The sequence below is a fragment of the Lepidochelys olivacea genome (assembly GCF_965140295.1).
Source record: "Lepidochelys olivacea isolate rLepOli2 genome assembly, chromosome: 6".
NCBI classification, from domain to species: domain Eukaryota; kingdom Metazoa; phylum Chordata; order Testudines; family Cheloniidae; genus Lepidochelys; species Lepidochelys olivacea.
In genome coordinates this window covers 31,798,572-31,821,877 of record NC_140416.1, presented here as the reverse complement: position 1 = coordinate 31,821,877, position 23,306 = coordinate 31,798,572, and the positions used below count along the sequence as shown (strand labels likewise).

Sequence of the window (23,306 nt, the reverse complement as noted above, 5' to 3'; positions counted from 1 at the left end):
ACCAAAATTCATCAGTAATGTGGCACTAAATAGCCACAACATAGCAGAGGTTCTGGGCCTCAGAAACTGATACACTGAAAGGTATGTTTTTGGAAAGAAAAATTTCCCATTTATTTCACTCTTTCAAACAGCTGAAGGTCTGGAATTCACACCAATAGGACTAAAAGGAAATAGTATGTTACATCATGAAATCCCGACCCCCATAATTATTTGGGCAGGGAGGAACAAATGACAGCCCATGAGCCATACCAACCAGTCACTTTCCTAATCCCTTCCCTGCGGCCAGCAGCTGTGCCAGCATGGCTTGAAGTGGCTGGGTCCTCCCCTAACATCAGCATGGTGAAGGCCAGGTATGCACCAGGGACAGTGAGGTAGGTGACAAGGCAGCATGGGAGTAGTTCAATGCGAGCCACACGCTGGCGGAGCACAAGCAACTTCTCCATCGCTTCTGTCCAGCCCACCACGTGCTTTCATGCCAGCGCCTCCCAACAGCAGAACCCCCCCCCCATCTCTAGGGCCACAGAAACCAGAGATGGAGAACGCCTGCCAGGCCTTCCCCCCGCCGCCTCCTCCTTGGCTGCGTCCCGCCTACCCTGGCCACAGGGCGCGTGAGCGTCTCCCAGGAGGGGGCTCCACGGCCCACCAGAAACTTTCCACCCTCCACGCCCCTTCTCCCAGCCTCTCCCCTGCTGTGCAACCCCCACGGGCCCCGCGGACACGCCCAGGCCGCGAGCGCCCCTCTGCGCCGAGCCGCAGGCCCGGCTGGCGCTGTGGCGGGGGCGCCCCAGCCTCCCAGGTGAGGGCGGGGCGCGTTCCTCGGTCTCCTAGCTGCGGCGCCCGAGGCGTGCGCGCGCACGCACAGCCGGGCACGTCAGCGAGGCGCCGCGCGAGACGGCGGCCCCCGTTTCTCCCGCGGGCGGTTGGGTTTTGGGGGAGCGCGGGGAGGCCTCCCCGTCCCCAGCCCGTGGCGGGCCCGGCCGGCGGGGACAGGATGCCGGGTGAGGCTGCTGCTGCTGGGGCTGGGCAGTGACGGGAGCGGCGGGCAAGGCAGGCAGGCCCCGGTGAAAGGCTGTGGGGAGACTGGAGCGCCGCCCCTCCCCCCGCCGCCCGCACGCGCGCGCGCGCGCGCCGCCCCTCCCCCGCGCCGCCCGCCCTGGGCTGGAGCTGGGCGGGGGCCGGCCACGTGCCCGGTGGTTGTGGCGTCGGGGTAGCGGTCGGCGGGGATGAGCAGCCCCGGGGAGCCGCCTTCCGCCAGCCTCTTTCAGCTTGGACTAAGCCCGCCGGCCACCGCGCACCTTGCCTGAGCCTTCAGCCTGGTGCCTGGCCCCGTCACCCCCGTGCGCGCGCCGGGGCTGTGTGTGCGAGGCGCTCCGACGCGGCGGTCGGCTTCCTGGGCGGGGCACGTTCTGTAAGGGCACGAGTTGATGGTAAGGGAGGGGAGTGAGCCCTGGCTTCGAGGGTTAGTGGCTGGGCCTCGGCAGCACCAGTATGTAGCAGGGCTGCGGTACTCGAAGTGTGGAAAACAAAGTGGCAATACCCTAAAATGATGGTAATTTGCACAGTAATGTGCATGACAACAGTAGTGTCTGGCTTTGCACCACAAACCCTCACCAGAAACGATGGCAGCGCTTACTTACCATCTTCAGGTGTAGCTGAGCCAAGGGTGAAGCACAGGAGTAGTTCATTATTAAATCTCCATTCAGTAATTGTGGAAGGGACTAGATATGCCTGCTTGTTTATAAACTACAGACTTTTGTGCATTGATAGTGTAGTATATTAAGGGCTAAGTTGCTTACTGAAGCAGAGAACCTACTTGTTCATCTCTGGAGTACAGAGTTCAAATATAAATAAATTAAGGGTGTTTACAACAGGAATGGAGAATCAGTGATACAGGCTTAGTTGCACACTTGAGTATAGTATTACTGATTGTCACAGCTATATAATTTCAGAGTGACTGAAGAGGGAAAACACCTATTAGGTAACCTACTCTCTCCCCATAATTTTGGTCTTTCAGTCGTTACATTATAAACCCTTATTTTCTGGATGGCTTAACATGGCTGTAAAATTGACTAGATTGAAAGTTACTCATGGTCTTAGCCTGGCCTTTAAATTATCACACAAAACAATCCTTAAGAGTTCTGTAGCTTTGAAAGCAGTTTATCATTTGTTAAGTCAATATGTTAACTTCTTCAGCTGAAAATTTTCTAACCAAATGTGGATTATGTTGGTCTTTATGGAGAAAATATAAAGGCAAACAGTTGTTTGAGAAGGCAGCTTTTTGCATGTGTACCAGCTCTTTCATTTCCAAACTCTGTTTTGTTGTGGTGTTAGGTACTAATAGGCATATTTTTGTCTTTTATATAGCCCTATTAAGATGCATGGGCCCCAAGAAATTAATAATTTAAACTGGGCACAAGTTTACAAGGAAACACAATAAACAGGTTGCAGGGGAAGGTTGTATGTGAGGGATGGAGGTTATGCTAGTGAAAGATCTTGGGGTGCTTATTGTGGTTACAGATGCACCTCAGTTTCTCTTCCCTTTGTTTTATTTTAAAAACTAAATTTGAGGGCAAGAGTCAGGAGAGAGTGGTGTTGGAGAGTGATTTCAGTGAAAGTTCAGAGAATATGAAAACAGAATTTGGCCTGAATTTTACAATTAAGTTTTTGTTATCTGGATGTATAGCATATAGTTGCAAAAAGAAAAAGAGTACTTGTGGTACCTTAGAGACTAACCAATTTATTTGAGCATAAGCTTTCGTGAGCTACAGCTCTCATCCGATGAAGTGAGCTGTAGCTCACGAAAGCTTATGCTCAGATAAATTGTTTAGTCTCTAAGGTGCCACAAGTACTCTTTTTCTTTTTGCGAATACAGACTAACACAGCTGTTACTCTGAAACCTAGCATATAGTTGGATATTTCACGGTAGACCCCTGAGAGGAGAATGTACTTTTCACAACTGTAACACACGTTTTGTCTGTTTTTCTTGTCCAAAATTTTATGTAGTTGCAATCAGCTATGTACAGCTATAAGCCTTGATTCTGCAAATGTTTGTTCAGAAATGTTTGCTGGATCAGGGTCTTGTACAGTGACACTATAAATCTGTTTATAATGTGGCTAGTACCAAACTTGGAGCGCAACTACAGATACAAAGTTAAGACCCAGATCCTTCAGTTGAATTATAGAGCCCCATTAAAGTCAGTGGAGCTCCACAGGGATCTGTACTAGTGGTGCTGACTGCAGGATCTGAGCCTATATCCCTACTGATTTGTCTCCCTCTTGGATGTTACTCTTAAATAAATAAAAATAGTAAGGAGAAGCAAATGTTTGGCTAACTTGAAATGAAGTTTAGATAAAGTGAGGGTATGAAGATTCTTCTGGATATTGGGATCAGAATCTGTAGAGAATGATCTTGCACCACCAGTGGGGAGAAAGTGTGGAGGAATGTAGAGGATGCCTGTACTGGATGAACTGAGGAAATGGGAGGAGAAACTGGAACAAGTCTACACAAGGTTGTTTAAATGAGGGAAACTTTGACTCGAATCAAACAATTCAGTAGCCAGAAAGGTATCTGAGGATCATGTGGCTCTGCCTAGTTTTTAATCCTTAATGTAATCATGAATCTTAATGTTTTACTGTTCTGTAACATCATATCTGGCTTGTATCTTCTTTGGCTTGTGTTTAATATTCAAAAGCCTTGTATGCATACAGAAATTGCACCAATTTAACTAAATGGTTTCTAGGGGAGAGATAGCTCAGGGGTTTGAGCATTTGCCTGGTAAACCCAGCGTTCTGAGTTCAATCCTTGAGGAGGCCATTTAGGGATCTGGGGCAAAAATTGGGGATTGGCCCTGCTTTGAGCACGGGGTTGGATTAGATGACCTCCTGAGGTCCCTTCCAACCCTGATATTCTATGACTTAGTTGTATCAGTGCAACCCCCTAGGGTGGATGCTTTGAAATCAGTTTAAGGCTGCTTACCAATTTAAGTGTCCACCCGAAGATGAATGCACTGATAAGTCAACTTAGAAACCAGGTTAGTTACATCCAGCTTCTGTGTGGAGACGAGCATAGGGAAACACATTTTTGTTCTGTACATGTCAGCTTAATTATATAGTTAAATATACAATTAGTTCTTAGAGTTTTTGACTTGCAAAGAAAAATCTTTTCTTAAACTGCCATATATTAGCCTCACTTCATAATTTTCTCCTTCTTGTTGCATTCCTGTGTTTGAAACAGGGTGAATAAAAATCAGTGATTTAAAAAAAAATCAGTTTTTTTCCTTAGAAAACATTTTTATCAAAAAAATCTGATAAATAAAAAAATTAATTTTTTTAAATAAAAAAAATCCATCTAAAGATAGTTTTATTAAGATACATTATAGCTCAAATATATTTCATCATGGAATAGGGATTATAAATTCTAATTCTATAGCATGAGACAATATATTAAAGTAATGTTTAAGAAAAGTTTTGTAAGTAAGTTCCAGTAGTTCATGGATTAGGGACCCAGTCTTATGGGGTTCCAGGGGCTCCTTTATAGATTATTTAGGTTAATCTTTCTATCTACCAATGGGACTCAGTGCTCAGTCTAGAAAATACCATCAGAGATGCTTAGTTTTTCAGTTTTCAAACTGTAGATTTGTGTCTCCAGAGATAACATGCTTGTTAACAGCAAAAATGTTTTAAATTAATAAATATATAGAGGTGAAAAATAACAGACCTCAACCCTATTGTCCCCATGCAAATTTGTGTACACAGAGTTAATCCCTTACCTCTCTCTAAAAGTGCAAAGTTTCAAAAAGTTCAATGAATAGAGAAGATTGTTGGAGGCAGAATAGATCTGGACAAGAAGAAGAAATCTGGAGATAAATGTGAGAAGGGAGGGACAAGCAGTAGAAACACAAATGAAACTGTTTGAGCAGCATATTCCAGAAGTTTTGAGGTCTTTCTGAGTGTAGCCTTCATTGATTTGCGACCTACCATACCATTCACGCACTAGAAGGGAAAACCTATGATGGCGGCAGGCCGTAAAAGAGACCCAGTTTGTAAATAAGAACCATTCAAGAAATATGTTTGCTGCTGATGTTTTAAAGAAAGTCACACTAGTGAACTGGTGGAAGTTACTTAAGCACTTGGATTCAGACACTGTTGAAGTAAGGTTTCAGAGTAGCAGCCGTGTTAGTCTGTATCTGCAAAAAGAACAGGAGTACTTGTGGCACATTAGAGACTAACAAATTTATTAGAGCATAAGCTTTCATGGGCTACAGCCCACTTCATCGGATGCATAGAATTGAACATGTATGTATATATCTATAAGAAGATATATACATACAGAGAAGGTGGAAGTTGCCATACAAACTGTAAGAGGCTAATTAAGATGAGCTATTATCAGCAGGAGAAAAAAACTTTTGTAGTGATAATCAAGATGGCCCATTTAGACAGTTGACAAGAAGGTGTGAGGATACTTAACATGGGGAAATAGATTCAATATGTGTAATGACCCAGCCACTCCCAGTCTCTATTCAAACCCAAGTTAATGGTATCTAGTTTGCATGTTAATTGAAGCTCAGCAGTTTCTCCTTGGAGTCTGTTTTTGAAGCTTTTCTGTTGAGGAATTGCCACCCTTAAGTCTTTTACTGAGTGGCCAGAGAGGTTGAAGTGTTCTCCTACCAGTTTTTGAATGTTATGATTCCTGATGTCAGATTTATGTCCATTTATTCTTTTGTGTAGAGACTGTCTGGTTTGGTCAATGTACATGGCAGAGGGGCATTGCTGGCACAAGATGGCATATATCACATTGGTAGATGTGCAGGTGAACGAGCCCCTGATGGCGTGACTAATGTGATTAGGTCCTATGATGGTGTCACTTGAATAAATATGTGGACAGAGTTGGCATCAGGCTTTGTTGCAAGGATAGGTTCCTCGGTTAGTGTTTTTGTTGTGTGGTGTGTGGTTGCAGGAGAGTATTTGATTCAGGTTGGGGGGCTGTCTGTCTCCCAAGATCTGTGAGAGTGAGGGATCATTTTTCAGGATAGGTTGTAGAGCTTTGATAATATGCTGGAGATGTTTTATTTGGGGGCTGAAGGTGACAGCTGGTGGCGTTCTGTTACTTTCTTTGATGGGCCTGTCCTGTAGTAGGTGACTTTTGGGTACTCTTCTGGCTCGGTCAGTCTGTTTTTTCACTTCAGCAGGTGGGTATTGTAGTTTTAAGAATGCTTGATGGAGATCTTGTAGGTGTTTGTCTCTGTCTGAGGGATTGGAGCAAATGCGGTTGTATGTTAGAGCTTGGCTGTAGACAATGGATCGTGTGGTGTGTCCTGGATGGAAGCTGGAGGCATGTAGGTAAGTATAGCGGCTAGTAAGTTTTCTGGTGTAGGATGGTGTTTATGTGACCATTGCTTATTAGCCCAGTAGTGTCTAGGAAATGGACGGCTTGTGTGGATTGGTCTAGGCTGAGGTTGATGGGATGGAAATTGTTGAAATCATGGTGGAATTCCTCAAGGGTTTCTTTTCCATGGGTCCAGAAAATGAAGATGTCATCAATGTAGCGCAAGTAGAGTAGGAGTGTTAGGGGACGAGAGCTAAGGAAGCGTTATTCTAAGTCAGCCATAAAAATGTTGGCACACTGTGGGGCCATGCAGGTACCCATAGCAGTGCTGCTGACTTGAAGGTATATATTGTCCCCAAATGTGAAATAGTTGTGGGTGAGGACAAAGTCACAAAGGTCAACCACCAGGTTTGCCGTGACATCAGGGCTACTGTTCCTGACAGCTTGTAGTCCATCTTTGTGTGGAATGTTGGTGTAGAGGGCTTCTACATCCATAGTAGCCAGGATGGTGTTTTCTGGAAGATCACCTATGGATTGTAGTTTCCTCAGGAAGTCAGTGGTGTCTCAAAGATAGCTGGGAGTGTGGGTGGCGTAGGGCCTGAGGAGATCATCGCACTTTTAACAGCAGTAGCTTCTTCTGCCGGTGTAGAAAAAATATTTTCTTCCTTTGGACTAATTCATTCCAAATTGAGAAATAGTTTGGGACCTGAAAAAGCAGGAAAGCGTGTTTTTCTTTTCCAGATTATGAACAAACAGGAAAACGAAGGTGAAGACGACTGAGTTAGCTGCAGAAGCCAATATTTTAAGTTTCTCGTGTTGACCTGGCTGACATAGTCAATTTAATTTTTGTTTTTGGAAAAATTTCATTTAACTATTTTAATTAAAAACAATTTTAACAAAAACAAACCTGAATTTAAAAAACTTGAATGTTTAACTAAATTCAAAAATTCATATGCTTGTTTTGTTAAAATATTATATGTTTGCTGTTGAAAGAAAAACATCCAGACTACATAGTGTTGTTTTATTTAAATAAAACAATTTAAATGTCTGTCTGGTGATGTTCTCCTAATACAGCATAACAAGAAAATCCTCCAGATATTAATGATTAATCTGTTGAATTGGAGATAGTTCACCTCCCAATGACTTCATAAATGTCTGCTTCAATTACCTTTGGTAAATGAAATAACCAAACAATCATTCATTTTCTGATATAGCTGTAAAACTAATCTGAAAAGTTTTCAAAATAAATCACTTTAAAAATGTATAGTGCGCGTACCTTCTAAAAATGAAACCTACATCTATCTCTTGAGTTGTGAAGAATATGTGTTAAGGTTATAACAACCCACAAGAATGCACTTTTATGTAGAAATCCATGATTAAACTGAGTCTTCCTGACTAGTCTTCCAAATCCACCCTGGTTTGCAAACATTGCATTGTGGAGTTTTTGAAACAGTACATTCTGTATATAATGGGAATAATTTTTTTAAACTTATGAACAAAAGAATGCCTTTTCACAAGTTGCTACTTTAAAACTTAACACTCCAAGAAGTGCTATTGCTTTGTTCCTGGGTTATGTTGTGGATGTGTCTCTTATCCAAGGCTGTGTCTTTTGTAATCAATAGTTGATTTTCCAAACTCCTTAGAGAGTAGATATGTTGCTGCGCTTAAAAGGAAAGCGAGAAAAGGAAATAGAGACTCTTAAATTTATATTAATACAACTTTTTAAAATGTTTTAGCAGAAGGTCCACAAATGACTGAAACCTCCTTTCTGCCTGGACATTGAGCTGAAGCATTTCATCATGGGTCAACAGATTTCAAACCAGACACAGAGTGCTATTAACAAGTTGCCAGAAAAAGTAATAAAACATGCATCTTTGGTTCGAGAAAGTGGCTTTCTGACTTATGAAGAGTTTCTGGGGAGAGTAGCTGAACTTAATGATGTGTAAGGCTGCATGTTCTTTATTCCTTTCCCATTGTCGTGTTGTACAGAGACTGTGTACAGAATAGTATCTTGATAGTAGATTATGAATAAGATTATCCAAGTTTTCAAATATATGTCCTTAAATTCTCTAACTCCATGTTGAGATTGAAATTGTTTATATAGGATCAACCAACTCTATCAATACTTCACAAAAATATCAGTGTATGTTTTTATTATAGCATGTTGGCCCTTGTTTATCCTTTTAAGGTGTTGTGCATAAGATATTTAGAATGTGAATATTAGGTCTGAAATTGGAGGGTTATCTATTGATGTTTCATTTATTTATATTTAAGAGTGTATATATGATACTTAGCTCATTATGGTCCTGAGTCTGCAGATAGGCACATGAATAATTTTAGGCATATAAGCAGCTCTGTTGATTTCTGTGGCATTGATATAACTGCTGTTCAGATTTAAAAGGGATGGGTGAATGATGCCAGTGTCCAAGTTTCTTTCAAAGGTGACTTCACCAAGCATTGCCTATCTAATATATAATGTCGGATTAATGCGACTGTGTTTCAGCACTGCAAAGTTGGCTTCTGGCCAGGACAAACATCTTCTGTTTGAAGTGCAGCCAGGTTCTGATTCCTCTGCTCTATGGAAGGTGGTGGTTCGAATAGTCTGTACTAAGGTAAGATTATCGGAACCTTTAACTCAGTTTTTTAATCTGCAGGTAACTGAGAACAATGGCTTTTCAATGAAAATCAAATTGTTCAGTACAATATGTTTCAAAAATATTTGGAGGTATTCCTATACTGTTAAGTACAGTTAGACCTAAAATCTAGGTCTTCCTAAAAAAAAGTCAAAATATCAACAGTAACATTTCCATGACCACTTTTAAAGGATTTGCAATCCAGTCATTGGAACATCTTTCCAATATATAAGAAACAGAAAGTAAAACAAAGTGGAGACTAAATGAGTTTTGTTTTATAGTCCAAGCTTGACAGAGATTGCATATTAATAAAGGACATTCAAAATCAACTTCACTGGGAGATGAAATTCCTGCACTCTTAAAAACGAAGTAAATCTTTCTTTAATTTAAAACTTTGATCTTTAATGGTATTAGTTTAGGCCTGATCCTGCAAATTGAACCATGTGGGTAAATCATTTTTATTGGGGCTTCACATGAATGTAGCAGTTCAACCATCTTGCAGGATCAGAACTTCATTGTGACATTTCAATTAATTTTAGGCGCAAAATAGGTTTCCGTGACACTGTTAAAAGTATATAATTCATTAACGTGTAGCAATAAATGTGTATGACTTCAATTTAATGTGTCTTTTTTACTGTAAGACTTCATCTTGGCTCTCTGCCCTACTGAAACTCATAATGAACACACTTGTTCAATGATGCTTCATCCTAAGAAAGCAAATAGTGCTACTCTGGAATACTGAATTGTTAGTTTTGCAGTTGATATTCATCCCACAAAACCAGAAGTTGACACTGAAATTCAAAAGGTAACAGTGTACAAAATCAATGTGGCAACTATTAAACGAATTAAAAACTGGCTAAGTATTAATAAGGAATCACTGAATCAGGGTGGTTTCTAGTGAGGTTCCTACAGAGATCTGTTCTTGGCCTAATGCTAGTAAATGTTATGGCAAGAAAAATAAAATCATTACTCTTAAAGTTTGCATATGACAGAAAAATTGGTGGAGTGGTAAATAAATGACAGGTCAGTTATTCAGAGTGATCTTTGATCCCTTGGTAAACTGGGCAAGGTTAAACATGCAGTTTTAATATAGTCAAATGCAGGGTTGTACGTCTAGGAGCAAAAAATGTAGGTAATGCTTACAGTTCCCTATCCTTTATCCTGGATAGAGATGATTCAGAAAAAGATTAAAAGGTCATGGTGAATAATCAACTTGTTGGTGTGAGTCTAAAAGGGCTAATCTTCTGCAGGGGAATATCAAGTAGGATTAGGGAGTGGTATTACCATTGTATATGGTATTGGTGAGACTGCTACTGATATATTGTGTCCATTTCTGGTGTCAATGCTTCAAGAAGGATGTTGGAAAAAATTTATCAGGGTTTAGAAAAGAGCTACAAGAATAATTTGAGTTCTTAAAAATCTGCTTTACAGTGAGATTGAAGAATCTAATCCATGTATCTCATCACAGAGACAGTTAAGAGGTGACTTTATTATGGCTTGTAAATACCTACTTGGGGAAGAGATTTTTGGTATTGGAAGGCCGTTTAATCTAGCAAATGCAAACATAACAAATTCAAATGACTAGAAATTGAAGCTAGATAAATTCAAGTAAGGCACATGGTTTTTAATTACATTCCATCACTCAAAAGTTTTTGAAATCAAAATTGCATGTCTTTCTAAAAGAGATGCTCTAGTTCAGTGATACTCAGACCTCAGGAGCTCAGGAGCCAAATTAGCAATCAGCATTACCCAAAAGAGCCACAGTAGGCTCTGTGTGTATATAATGTCTTCTGCAGTTTCCACAGTATGCATCCGATGAAGAGAGCTGTAGCTCATGAAAGCTTATGCTCAGATAAATTGGTTAGTCTCCAAGGTGCCACAAGTACTCCTTTTCTTTTTGCGAATACAGACTAACACGGCTGTTACTCTGAAACAGTAGGCTTATTGTTTCATTTACTATTCTCTCTATATATGTATAAAAATAAAATTCTCACTGCAAAATGACTAAGTATTATTTTTATCAACTACAATTGGTTAATAACATAGTAAAAGCATCCTGGTTGGTTAATAACTTAGCTAATATTTAAATCACAGTGTTTTAATATCATATGCTGCAAAGAGCTTCAGGAGACGCATTAAAGAGCAAATTGCGGCTCCCAAGCCTCAGTCTGAGTAACACTGCTCTAATAAATCCAGAAGCTATTTGCCTTGAAATGGGAATTGTTGGTTGAAATTCTGTGGCTTATGTACTGCAGGAAGTCAGACTAGATGATTATGATCTCTTCTGGCCATAAAATCTATTACTGTAGTATCTTTAAAGACTGCATTTAGGGCATTTTTAAATAGATCACTTAATAGTGTTTTTTTTTTAATTCTTAGTTTTACTTAATGCTTGTAAACTTTACTTTAGTTTGTCAAGTGACATCATCCAGAATCTTAATAAAGCTCTTGAATTCCTTAATTTAGAGTTCAAATCCAGCATACCTCAAGACTGGTCTCTGAAGCTAACAATTTTTAATATAGATTTATTTTTTACTTTTAGCCTATATATAAAAAATTGGAGGGAGGTACTTTGAAGAACAAGATTTCATGATTACTTTTATCAAGACAGACATCATTGTAGTCATGATAGTTGGTACTGTACAATTTAGATACTGGCTCGGCTAAATTAAGCCCTAAAAATAAAACCATTTATTTCTGTCCAAGGTTTTGTTTATGCTTAAAGTTTCTAGACATAAACCCATCTACTTAATTATAGCTCAATATAGTTGAATACCATAAATTTAGTGTGATGCCAGTATCACACTTAAGCTGATATTTTCCAATGCATTTGATCTTATTTACCTACCTATGTTCAGAAATGATGGCAGATCAGTTTAATATTTGTTACATAATACAAATCTATTTATAAACTTTTGTATCTTTAGATAAACAAAACAAGTGGCATTGTAGAAGCTTCAAGAATTATGAACTTATATCAGTTTATTCAGCTTTATAAAGACATCACAAGTCAAGCAGCAGGAGTTCTTGCACAGAGCAGTGCCTCTGAAGGGACTGCTGCAAGTCTGTCATCTGTGTCATCTTGCCAGGCCAGCTTATGGATGGGAAGGTAGTTCAATATATTACAGGTTGTGTGTGTGTGTGTATGTTTGTAATAATTAGACACCCTCCAAAATCATATTAAATGTGAACTGTTACTATCCAGCACAATAAATGTGGGCAGAGCAGACTTTTGTCTGCCAAACAGTGAGCATGTTACCAAAAAGGGTGTGGTGTAAGTACTTGTAATCATGTAGTAGATTCTGAGTTACCATTGGTGCCTGTACGCAATAGGTTTGGAATAGCTTTTTTAGTGATTATAGTTTAATATAAACCTAGTATATGTTGTCTCTGAGTGAGGAAACAGAAGGAAATGAAATCAGCTGTGGCTACAAAACTGTTTTCATTGATGTTTGTTTACACAGACTTAATGTTATTGTTCCACTTAAACTTTCTTTTCCTCTTCTTACATTTTGGCATGTGGAAATTCCCATCTGTTGTCATCTGAAAGTCATCAATTCTAACCATAATTTAACCTGTAAGACTGGAAAAAATATGTACTGGTTCATAGGTGTTGACATCCTGCTTTGTTAGCTAGGAGGAAAAGCAACGGACTAAGATCAGCACATGCAGTACCTTTTAGTTTAAAATTTATAAAATGGTTAACATGTGAATGTAGTGGCAAGAATCTTTGTACCCTACTCCATGTTGAAAAGTTGCTATTGATAACTGTTTAAAGTTTGTATTACCTTGAAAGTTAAATGTGAAAGTTGAAGTAAGTTAGGGAGATGTTTTAAACAATGATTTACTAAATGGAATGATTCACTGTAAAACAGTGCTATTTCTGAGTAACGGGCGAAAAAGTAACTACAGCAAAGCTGGCAATCAGGAACTTTGCAAATCATAAACAAGTTACTAAGTCAGTTTTAACTATTGTTAAAGACTGCAAGCTCCAGTTGTTTGAGGGAGTGAGAGAAAGGGAGATTATTCAGAATAAAGATAGTACAGTGTTTTTAAGCTGACATATAAGAGTTGGTACAAGAGTAGCAGCTGTGTTAATCTGTATTCGCAAAAAGAAAAGGAGGACTTATGGCACCTTAGAGACTAACAAATTTATTTGAACATAAGCTTTCGTGAGCTACAGCTCACTTCATCGGATGCATTGAGCTGTAGCTCACGAAAGCTTATGCTCAAATAAATTTGTTAGTCTCTAGGGTGCCACAAGTACTCCTTTTCTTTTTAAGAGTTAGTTTAGCAACTTAGAGGACCTGTGCACAGAACTTGTTCTAATATGCGGGAGGGGGTGCAGGCTCTGGGCTGGGGCTGAGGGGTTTGGAGTGTGGGAGGGGGCTTGGGGCTGAGCCTGGGGCAGGAGGTTGGGGTGCAGGAGTGAGGGGTGCAAGCTCTGGGAGGGACATTAGGTGCAGGGGGTCATATGGTCACACTGCACTTAATCTCAGAGTCCACTGGACATTTCATGAGTTTTACTTTTTATTAGTGTCATTTATGGTGTTAGATTCAAAATCCTTCATGGATTGTCACAAATCAGTATAACCTTCTCAACTGTGGGGTGTGCATTGGTTGAGTCTGGGGCAGGGGGTTAGGGTGCAGGAGTGAGGGGTGCAAGCTCTGGGAGGGAGTTTGGGTGCAGGAGGGGACTTCAGGCTGGGGCAAGGGGTTGGGGTCCGGGAGGGGGTATGAGGTGTAGGCTCCGGCCAGGAGGCGCTCACCACAGGTGGCTCCTGGTCAGCGATGCAGAGGGTCTCAGGCAGGCTGCTTGCCTGCCATGGCCCCATGCCGCTCCCAGAAGTGGCTGGCTCCTGGCACCTTTCTGTGGCTGAGGGGGAGGGGAGAAGCAGGTCTCCGTGCGCTGCCTGCGCCCACAAGCGCTGTCCCTGCAGCTCTCGTTGGCTGGTTCCTAGCCAATGAGAGCTGCGAGGACGGTGCTGGAGGTGGGGGCAGTGCGTGGAGCTGCCTCATCCTCCTCCCCCCCCCCCCCCAATTCCCCCAGGGGCTGCAGAGACGTACCAGCAGTCAGCCTCTTCCAGGAGCAGTGTGGGGCCACGGTGGGCAGGCAGCCTGAGCCCTGTTGCGCCACTGGACTTTTAGTGGCCTGGAGATCGCGTTCAACTGGCAGATGCTCCAGGATCAACCAGTCGATTGCGATTGATGGGTTGGTGACAGCTGTTCTAATCTGACTCCCGACACATTGCAGGCCACAGAACCTCACCCACCCACTCCTGTAATAGATCCCTAACCTCCTGCTGAGTTACTGAAGTCCTCAAATCATGATTTAAAGACTTCAAGTTAAAGAGAATCCACCATTGCACTAGTTTAAACCTGCAAGTGACCAATACCCCATACTGCAAAGGGAAGCCCCCCCCCCCCAACTCTTTGCCAATCTGACCTTGTGGAAAATTCCTTCCTGACTCCAAATACGTCCCCTGTTTAAGTTCAGTTTACAATGGTCACTCTTTCTTCAGTTTTGAGGGATATTATCTAGTCTGGCAGCATTTCCCATCTTAAATGTAAGGAATGCTTTTGCAGTGGTATAATCTTTCAAAGTGGAAAAATTCAAATATGACTCCTGTATAGTAACTCTTTGTCTTACTTTTTCCATCTTTTGGGGATAAGCTATCACTTTGATAGTCTTTACTGAGCTTTCTTAAAAGCATTCCCACAGCAATGCTGAAAAGAAATATTGAGCCAAAATTTCAAGAGCACCTAAGTAACTTATCACATATCTTTTGAAAATTCAATGGGCTTTGTGCTCCCACCTCAGTCAGGAACTTGAGGTAATCTCACCAGTTATGTTGTTCTGTAACAGTGGTTCTCAGCCTGTGACCCAGTCAGCGCACAGCTGTGGCCCATGTGAAATCCTCAGTGCCACACAGGTAGTGTTGGATGTGGCCCACATAACACATTCTGGCCCATAATGGTAAATAGGTTGAGAACCACTGTTCTATAAGCTGGAACACAAAAAGAATAAAAAACAGTGGGGGAGGGAGAACTGCATGTGAAATTCCTGCTAATACTGCTTACCTAATGTGAGGAGAGACTCTGCAGCCTCATCTTACAAAGAATGATAAACTAAACTGGGATGGGACAGTTTTGCAACCCACACTCTTCTTTTCTGATTTAATTTCCTGTTTGTCTTGCCTAGGAATACTCAGTCTTGCGTTTTTGGCTGTACTGATTTATTGACACACTAACACTATCTAACAAATATATTGTAGGCATATTTGGGAAAGAGGTATTTTCCTGCTTTTTAGTCACGCTCTCAGACAGATGGACACTGTGTTCCCATTTGCGTAATTGCTGTAAGAGGCGCTTTTTGGAAGCTTGATACTCTGTACTAGTCTTCAGTTATGAGGTGAGGTGATAAGGATGGGGTAGATGGAGAATAAGAATCTGTCTTTTTAAATGTGGGTTTTTGGGGTTTTTTGGAAGGGAGAAGTCAAGAGTAACATCCTCTCCATTTAAATGAGCTGTTTGATGTAAATCAGATCACTTGTGGCAATATACCTGCCAAATGGAAGTAAAGATTTTGAAATGCTATTGGTAATGAGCTTGAGTTAACTTAGCTAGCATATTCTAATTTTTCATGTCCTTCTATATCTAAAGACACTGAAAAACAAACAATGAAGTCCCTTCAAGTGTTCCTCTACCCAGTTAATCTGTTCGGTTTTTTTATGTGAAATATTCACTTGGCTAAACTCTGCTTCCTTTCAGATTTTTGTTAGCTCTGCAAGAGCTAGTGGTCACTGAGCAAAAATAGTGAATATTATCTACTTAATTTTTCCTTTCATCTTAACCCCTTCCAGTTAAACAGTGTCCCACTCTTGTGTTGCATGTACTTTAATATACTCTGGATGGGAAAGTATCTTTTTTGCTTCTACTAACTTTATCTAATACTAGTGGAAAAATAAGCAAATGCTTATGTCATCCTTAAAATTTAAGACTTTCCATTTGTGGCCTATCCGAACTTGTAAACTTTCCAAAATGTCATCTGAATCCAATACTCTACTCTCTGGATCACTTAAAAATTGGCTGCATGTATTTTCAAGGTTTTGGTCCTATGACTCTAAATACCAGCCCCTTGAAACTTGCTGAAAATGGTGCATCAAGCAGGTACACTAGTATGCATGTATCAGTAAATCTCTCATACTTTGAAATAGGGTCATAGAAAAGTACAGCTATTAACAGAGAATGGAGTCCCATAATTTCTGTAGCGGTTCAACCTTTTTTTGCCCCATCTTGGTGGGGATGGGGAAACTTTTCAATGTTCCTTGCGTAGCAAACTAAAAAGACAATCCTGGGACCATCACCGGTTTTTTGGACGGAGAGGAGGTTGTTTAGAAGATTTATGGTCAGTAACCACCTCTGCTTTTTTTAATGAATTCAGATGCTTTCTTTGATTATCAATATATTTGGCAACAGGCCTTGCTATATCCTAACCACTACCTATATTTGTAAAGAATGTCTTCTCTATTGACAACAGCCTGAAATAAATTACAAAAATAAGAGAATCGGTAATTTGGAAAGGAAATCCGAGGCGTATCCTTGGCCCTGAAAGAAGTGCTGAGGACAAGAACAAAAACACTTGAACTACTAGCCATTACATTAGCTGGTATCCATTCTGTGTTAGAATAGTTCACAAAACATCAAATCAAATGACCACCCAAATTAGTCTCTCACCTTTGTTAAACAGTCACAAACCAGGGCAGTCGCTCTAGAAATATAATGCCACTAAATGAAACCCTCTCTGCAATGCTCCCCCCACTGTTCAGCTCTCCAGTGCAGTATTTTGAAGCAACCTTCCCCCTAGGAGATCTTTAAACAGCTTGTCTCTGACATCAACATCAACTGAAATATTATGGAAACTGGTTGAGAACTGGTTAAAAGACAGGGAACAAGGGTAGGAATAAATGGTAAATTTTCAGAATGGAGAGGGGTAACTAGTAGTGTTCCCCAAGGGTCAGTCCTAGGACCAATCCTGTTCATCTTATTCATAAATGATCTGGAGAAAGGGGTAAACAGTGAGGTGGCAAGGTTTTCAGATGATACTAAACTGCTCAAGATATTTAAGACCAAAGCAGACTGTGAAGAACTTCAAAAAGATCTCACAAAACTAAGTGATTGGGTAACAAAATGGCAAATGAAATTTTATGTGGATAAATGTAAAGTAATGCACATTGGAAAAAATAACCCCAACTATACATACAATATGATGGGGGTTAATTTAGCTACAGCTAATCAGGAGAAAGATCTTGCAGTCATCGTGGATAGTTCTCTGAAGACGTCCACACAGTGTGCAGCGGCAGTCAAAAAAGCAAACAGGATGTTAGGAATCATTAAAAAAGGGATAGAGAATAAGACGGAGAATATCTTATTGCCCTTATATAAATCCATGGTACGCCCACATCTTGAATACTGCGTACAGATGTGGTCTCCTCATCTCAAAAAGGATATTTTGGCATTAGAAAAGGTTCAGAGAAGGGCAACTAAAATGATTAGGGGTTTGGAACGAGTCCCATATGAGGAGAGATTAGAGAGGCTAGGACTTTTCAGCTTGGAAAAGAGGAGACCGAGGGGGGATATGATAGAGGTATATAAAATCATGAGTGGTGTGGAGAAAGTGAATAAGGAAAAGTTATTTACGTGTTCCCATAATATAAGAACGAGGGGCCACCAAATGAAATTAATGGGCAGCAGGTTTAAAACAAATAAAAGGAAGTTCTTCTTCACTCAGCTCACAGTCAACCTGTGGAACTCCTTGCCTGAGGAGGTTGTGAAGGCTAGGACTAAAACAGGGTTTAAAAGAGAACTGGATAAATTCATGGAGATTAAGTCCATTAATGGCTATTAGCCAGGATTGGGTAAGGAATGGTGTCCCTAGCCTCTGTTTGTCAGAGGGTGGAGGTGGATGGCAGGAGAAAGATCACTTGATCATTACCTGTTAGGTTCACTCCCTCTGGGGCACCTGGCATTGGCCACTGTCAGTAGGATACTAGGCTGGATGGACCTTTGGTCTGACCCAGTATGGCCATTCTTATGTTCTTAAAAAGCATTCTGTCAGTGATCCTGTTTTTAAAAAAAAAATCAGCTGTTGACTGTTCCAGCTAGTAAACAAAAATGTGGCGCAAAGTCAAAGTTTAATTTATTAAAAGCTAAACCTGCTTTAGGGTGGCATTTTGGCCATTGAAAGCAGATTCTGTCCCTGCCTGTATTGTAAAATTTAATGTGAGTTGCTTGGTCAAAAGATGCAATATGCAATAGTTCATAATATGAACTTTGCAGACTTCACTTGTCAATATGGAAAGTGATGAGTATATAACCCTTTGTTGGACCAAAAGAGGAATTGTGCTACACAGATAGGTTGCATAATCCTAGTGAAACCCCAATTCCCTTTGCAGTTTTTTGTTGATGACTTTGGGCCACAACTGTTGCCACAGACAGGCTGCATAATGAATGATATGTTCATAAGTTCTCTTTTGCTTATTTATCACTAATCTGAACGTTTATATCTACAAAAAATAACTAGTCTGCGTATGCACAGAAGGAGTATTTTGAGATAGAAGAATAGTGTTGAATTTATGTTTTTAACTGAATAATACTGTTTTGTCTACTGCAGGGTTAAACAGCTGACTGAGGAGGAGGAATGTTGCATCTGCATGGATCGACGTGCTGATTTGATCCTACCATGTGCTCACAGCTTTTGTCAGAAATGCATTGATAAATGGTAAAGTGCTTAACAAGGGAGCTCATTCCTAACATGATTGGTTTTGGTATGAAGGACTCCTCTGTACCAATATGCTCTAATGTTTAAAGAGATCTTTTGAGTAATGTACATGTGATGGATAGGAACCTTGAGCAAATACCAGGATTGCAGCAGAGCGATGAAGGGTCACTTCAGAATTTGCAAGCATTTGATTAACAACTTGGATCCAGAAAAAGCTCTAATGCTTAGTGAGGACTAGCGGAGAATTCACTTGTAGCAGTGCAAGTAGCTGATCAATGCATAATTAGATGTAAAGCAAGTTAATTAAAAATTACAGGGAAACTGATTAAATTTGAATTGAAGAATTCATCAATTGATTAATTGAATTCAGAAGTAGCTTAAACTTTTTTTTGTAGTTTGCTGCCCATATTATTCTTAATTCCTCTAAAACATTGTAGATATGCATGAAGTTTTCAAGAGGAGGAAAAGGGGAAACACATTGAAGCTGGCCTCTTGATCTGTTCAGGTCAGAAGTTCCATGAAATTTTTCTCTTTAAAAATTAGTCTAGTCCTCTTTAAATGTTACAAGCATAAGGCAAAATGGAATGCCCAATTCTTATTTTTGTGAATAAACATATTGCAAAGGGAATATTTTTAGGCATTAAATTGAGAAGTCTTTTCACTGGTCAAATACTGTAAATTTTCCCTTAAATTTGATAAAATTCCAGTATAATAATTTTTGTGGGGAAAAGATTGTTTTTAATTAATAAAAAATAGTATTTTGAAATGTATGCATAACTTTTATTTTACAATATAGTATCAAGTTAGACACAATACCAGCAACAAATTGCTTTTTAGCCTCTCCTTTCGCTCTAAAGCAGCAGTTCCCAAACTTGGTTCGCGGCTTGTTCAGGGTAAGCCCCTGGCGGGCCGCAAGATGCTTGTTTACCTGAGCGTCCGCAGGTATGGCCATTCGTGACCCGCCAGGGGCTTACCCTGAACAAGCCGGGAATCAAGTTTGGGAACCCCTGCTCTAAAGTTAGAGCTGAGATCATGCTATTGATTAAGAAGCCAGTCTTCAGAATCATGGGGAAAAGTCAGGGAGCCAAATTCAGCTCTGGTTTACTTGGGCGGCAGGCCCAATCCGTATTAATTTAAATGAGTTGGCCATTTACTCATGGCTAAACTTGGTCCATTACATTTGATTCTCTGTGGTTATTTCAAACTCTTGATGAGGAGACAGTCTTTAGCACAATACTCACAGCTTTAATCAAAGAAATTGGATCCCTGTGTATAATCAAACTTATCTACTTACCTTTGACAAGTAGGACTTTGTGCCTGTTAGCATTGCAGAACCCACTATCTCTACTGCGTGAATGAGTTGGTTTCCAGGATTGTGGTTGATTGACAGAATTGTTAACTGGGTTCCAGTTGCATAGTCTTTATTATTGTTTGATGTATGAGTCAAAACGAAGTTTGACGTCTCGATCCCAAATTAGGCTCATATGGTTAAAGCTGGAAAAACCTTTTTATTTAACCTGAGAAAATATGATTCTGAGCCACTAAGACAATCTTTATACTATTTTCATCACTTTTAAGAATATTGCTGCACACAGAATTGTTGACTAATGTTGATTGCAAAGACCGTACAAAGACACTATTCAAGTGATTGGGTTTTCACTTATGCTTGCAGTCACCTAATCCAGTTATATTTTGCAGAGTCTCTTAATATACAGAGCATGCAAAGGCTGACAGTGAAAGCAGATGGTGTGCAGTACTTACATCTCAGATAGAAGTGTGCATGTTTTTTGTTTTGTTTTTTTAACCAACTATTTCGCTGGTTTCCTAAACAGGAGTGATCGCCACAGGAACTGTCCTATCTGCCGTCTACAAGTGACTGGGGCAAATGATTCTTGGGTGGTGTCAGATGCACCTACAGAAGATGACATTGCTAGCTATATACTCAACATGGTAGATGAGGCAGGCCAGCCTCACAGACCATGATGTTGGTGACTACTGATAGGAAGTACTTGAAAGTTTCATTGTCATGAATATCTGCTTTTTCCTCTCATTCCCATTCATCCATTCCTTATTTCATTTTAGGTGTTTCTTTGGTCGCTGTAAGCTAAATCTACACTATTCTTTTAAAACACAGGGAAAATGAGCTAATATGTCTGGGTACATTCTTAACTTTTAATATATAGCTTCATTAAATGCTCTGAACTGTTAAAGTAAACTTTACAATCGTTACTGATTTAACATCTTTTCTGACAAGATTAAAAGCCATTGGAATAATGTTATTAGTATTAATTATAACATAATAGCATTGTGCACCAGATTTTTGAACACCACAAATGGAACTTTATTCTAGAAGATGCAGTGTTCTATTATTAAAGGGCCTGCCATTCAGCCTTTTTCCTCATAAGTAAACCTTACTCACACAGCTAGTCTTACTGACTTCAGTGGGATGACTCACAGGAATAAAGATTATTAACACGAGTTAGGATTACACAATTGTAACTAAACTGTGAAGTTTTATTGATGAAATTTGAAAAGCATCTTTTGCCCCTTCCCTCACCCGTGGTCATTTGTTGCCGTTTAGTATTTATATATGTAGAGTCAAACCACTAGTAATTTTTAGCACTGACAACTGTTCTAAATCTATTCTTAAGAGATTACAGAAACCAGCCATGTCAACATGTGTGTGCTTTCCTTTTTTCCTAGCAGAGTATACCTTTTAGAAGGCTATTTTATCTGATATTCTAAAGTTTCATAGGTAACGAAGCTGTGCTAAACAGCTTCACACACAGTTCCTAAGGTTAAAACAATATATTTCCATACCTTTTTGATGAGCTACAGCCAAAAATTGTTGTATGCACTAAGCATATCTGAAAAGAACTAACTTTACTGAAAGGCATTGTACAGTAGTTGTCATGGTTTTGTTTAGTCCTGATGCTTTTGGCTTTCTCCTTTTTTCCTGAGTTTTCAAAGTCACAACATTATGCATACTTTAAAGAAAAAGAGAGAAGCTAAACTGGTGCTGTGCTTTATTTCTACAAGTGCAATATGTCTTTCTGTAGCAGAGAAACTTCTGCTTTGATAACAATAGCTTCATTTTGCTTCCAATAGAATGTATAGCTCTGAAAATCTGGGGAAAAGGAAGTAGTGATAGGAGTTCACCAAGATACTTCTGTAGTGTTTTTGCAGTGAATTTTTTAAGTTTGTCTATATTAAAAAAAACAAAAAACCTTGTCGGTGCCAGTGCACAGGGAACAGACTTTGAATTCTGTCGTACATCAGTTATATTAGCTCAATATGTCATTTTTCTGTTTTGCAATTAAATTGAACTGTTTTGACTTAACACTTGGGAGTCATACAGATATGCTTCCATGCAGCTGTTCCATTGAATAAAAATGGCAACAAATTCTTGTGTAAAATTGCAGTTTCATTTGCCATACCTGTTAAAACATAGTGTTATTTCAGGCTAAAACTCTGTCATAGATGGGTTCTGCAGTTACAGATATGCAGATTTTTGTAAAACTTCATACAGAAGAGTGAATAGTAACAATACCCAGGGACGAAACCCTAGGAGTCTTACCTGTGTACTTGTCAAACTTTTGTCCTTGGGAACTTGTACAGAATACAACAAACATTTGAATTTGACTTGTGGCAGAGGTGTCAGACTCAAAGCTGGAGTGAGCCAAGTAATACTGACATCCTGTGCAACTCACCCTCGCAACCATTATGGCTTATTGTGTAAATCTGTATTTAGGCATTTTTAAAAATCTGTCTGAGTTTATAGATCTAAAACAATTAACTGGTTCTTCCTCTTAATCCTATCATGTCAGTGAGTCCTTCTGGATTCTTCAGAAAACCTGTGGGATTACTTGTTTGCACTAATTATTGTGGAATAGTTGGCTGCACTAAATACAATGAAAACCTGTGCTGAAAGTGCATAATGTTTTGGGGGGGTTTCTATTAAAATAGTTAGTAACATTTCTAAACACAAATCATTTTAATTCTTATTCCTTTCTACCCAGCATTAGTCTGCATTTAGGAGGTTAAAATAACCTTTAAATTTTTAAGCTATTTTTATATTGAACCACAAGCAAGCATCTGAAATCACTAAATCCTCCACTTGATTTTATTTTTTGAAAAATTAAAAGAAATTAACTCTTGGAGCAAGGGTTTTTTGTTTTTGTTTTTTTGGTATGCTGATTCTCTGGTGAGGGCTTATATGTACTTACTAAAATGTGACTTTGTAGTGAATGCAGATGGGTTATTAATTACAACATAGTGACACACAACTAACTAAAGCAAAAACTGTAAATTTGTTTAAAAGTAAAAATGTAAACTATATTCTGTACAGCTTTTTAAATTAAGCTTCTCTAATGCACACTGCTGTGATGTAGTTACTGTAATGTGTGCCTTGTAAAGTATGTATTGTATGTTATAAAAGGAAAGTATGTTAGCACTGAAAAATATAATTTAGCAGTGGCAATCTTTCATAGTCTGAAATATTATGTTTAGATGAATACTAGAAAAGAAAAAAGCTCAAGTTAACTTGAACATGGTAGTGAGTTTCAAA

General features: G+C 39.7%; 1 protein-coding gene across 4 annotated transcripts; it reads left to right on the top strand.

The window, feature by feature from the left end:
- The first annotated feature begins 842 nt into the window (after positions 1 to 842).
- Positions 843 to 22,142, top strand: RNF141 (ring finger protein 141). 4 transcript variants are annotated; one of them, XM_084630457.1, is made up of 6 exons: positions 843 to 998; positions 8,065 to 8,267; positions 8,829 to 8,937; positions 11,886 to 12,067; positions 18,632 to 18,739; positions 20,572 to 22,142. In XM_084630457.1, exons 2-6 carry the CDS (start codon positions 8,125 to 8,127, stop codon positions 20,720 to 20,722), a joined length of 693 nt encoding a protein of 230 aa, XP_084486583.1. In that variant the 5' UTR covers positions 843 to 998; positions 8,065 to 8,124; the 3' UTR covers positions 20,723 to 22,142. The 4 variants fall into 4 exon arrangements, with proteins under 4 accessions (XP_084486583.1, XP_084486584.1, XP_084486586.1 ...); XM_084630458.1 differs by having other exon boundaries at positions 844 to 998; positions 8,062 to 8,267; XM_084630460.1 differs by lacking the exon at positions 843 to 998 and adding an exon at positions 1,182 to 1,427.
- Positions 22,143 to 23,306: the final 1,164 nt, after the last annotated feature.

Excerpts from the sequence above, each read along its gene's own strand:
- RNF141 (XM_084630457.1), top strand. The coding sequence starts at position 8,125 with ATGGGTCAACAGATTTCAAACCAGACACAGAGTGCTATTAACAAGTTG. Across the intron at positions 8,268-8,828 it reads GTAGCTGAACTTAATGATGT|CACTGCAAAGTTGGCTTCTG; the intron begins GTAAGGCTGCAT and ends ACTGTGTTTCAG. Across the intron at positions 8,938-11,885 it reads TTCGAATAGTCTGTACTAAG|ATAAACAAAACAAGTGGCAT; the intron begins GTAAGATTATCG and ends TTGTATCTTTAG.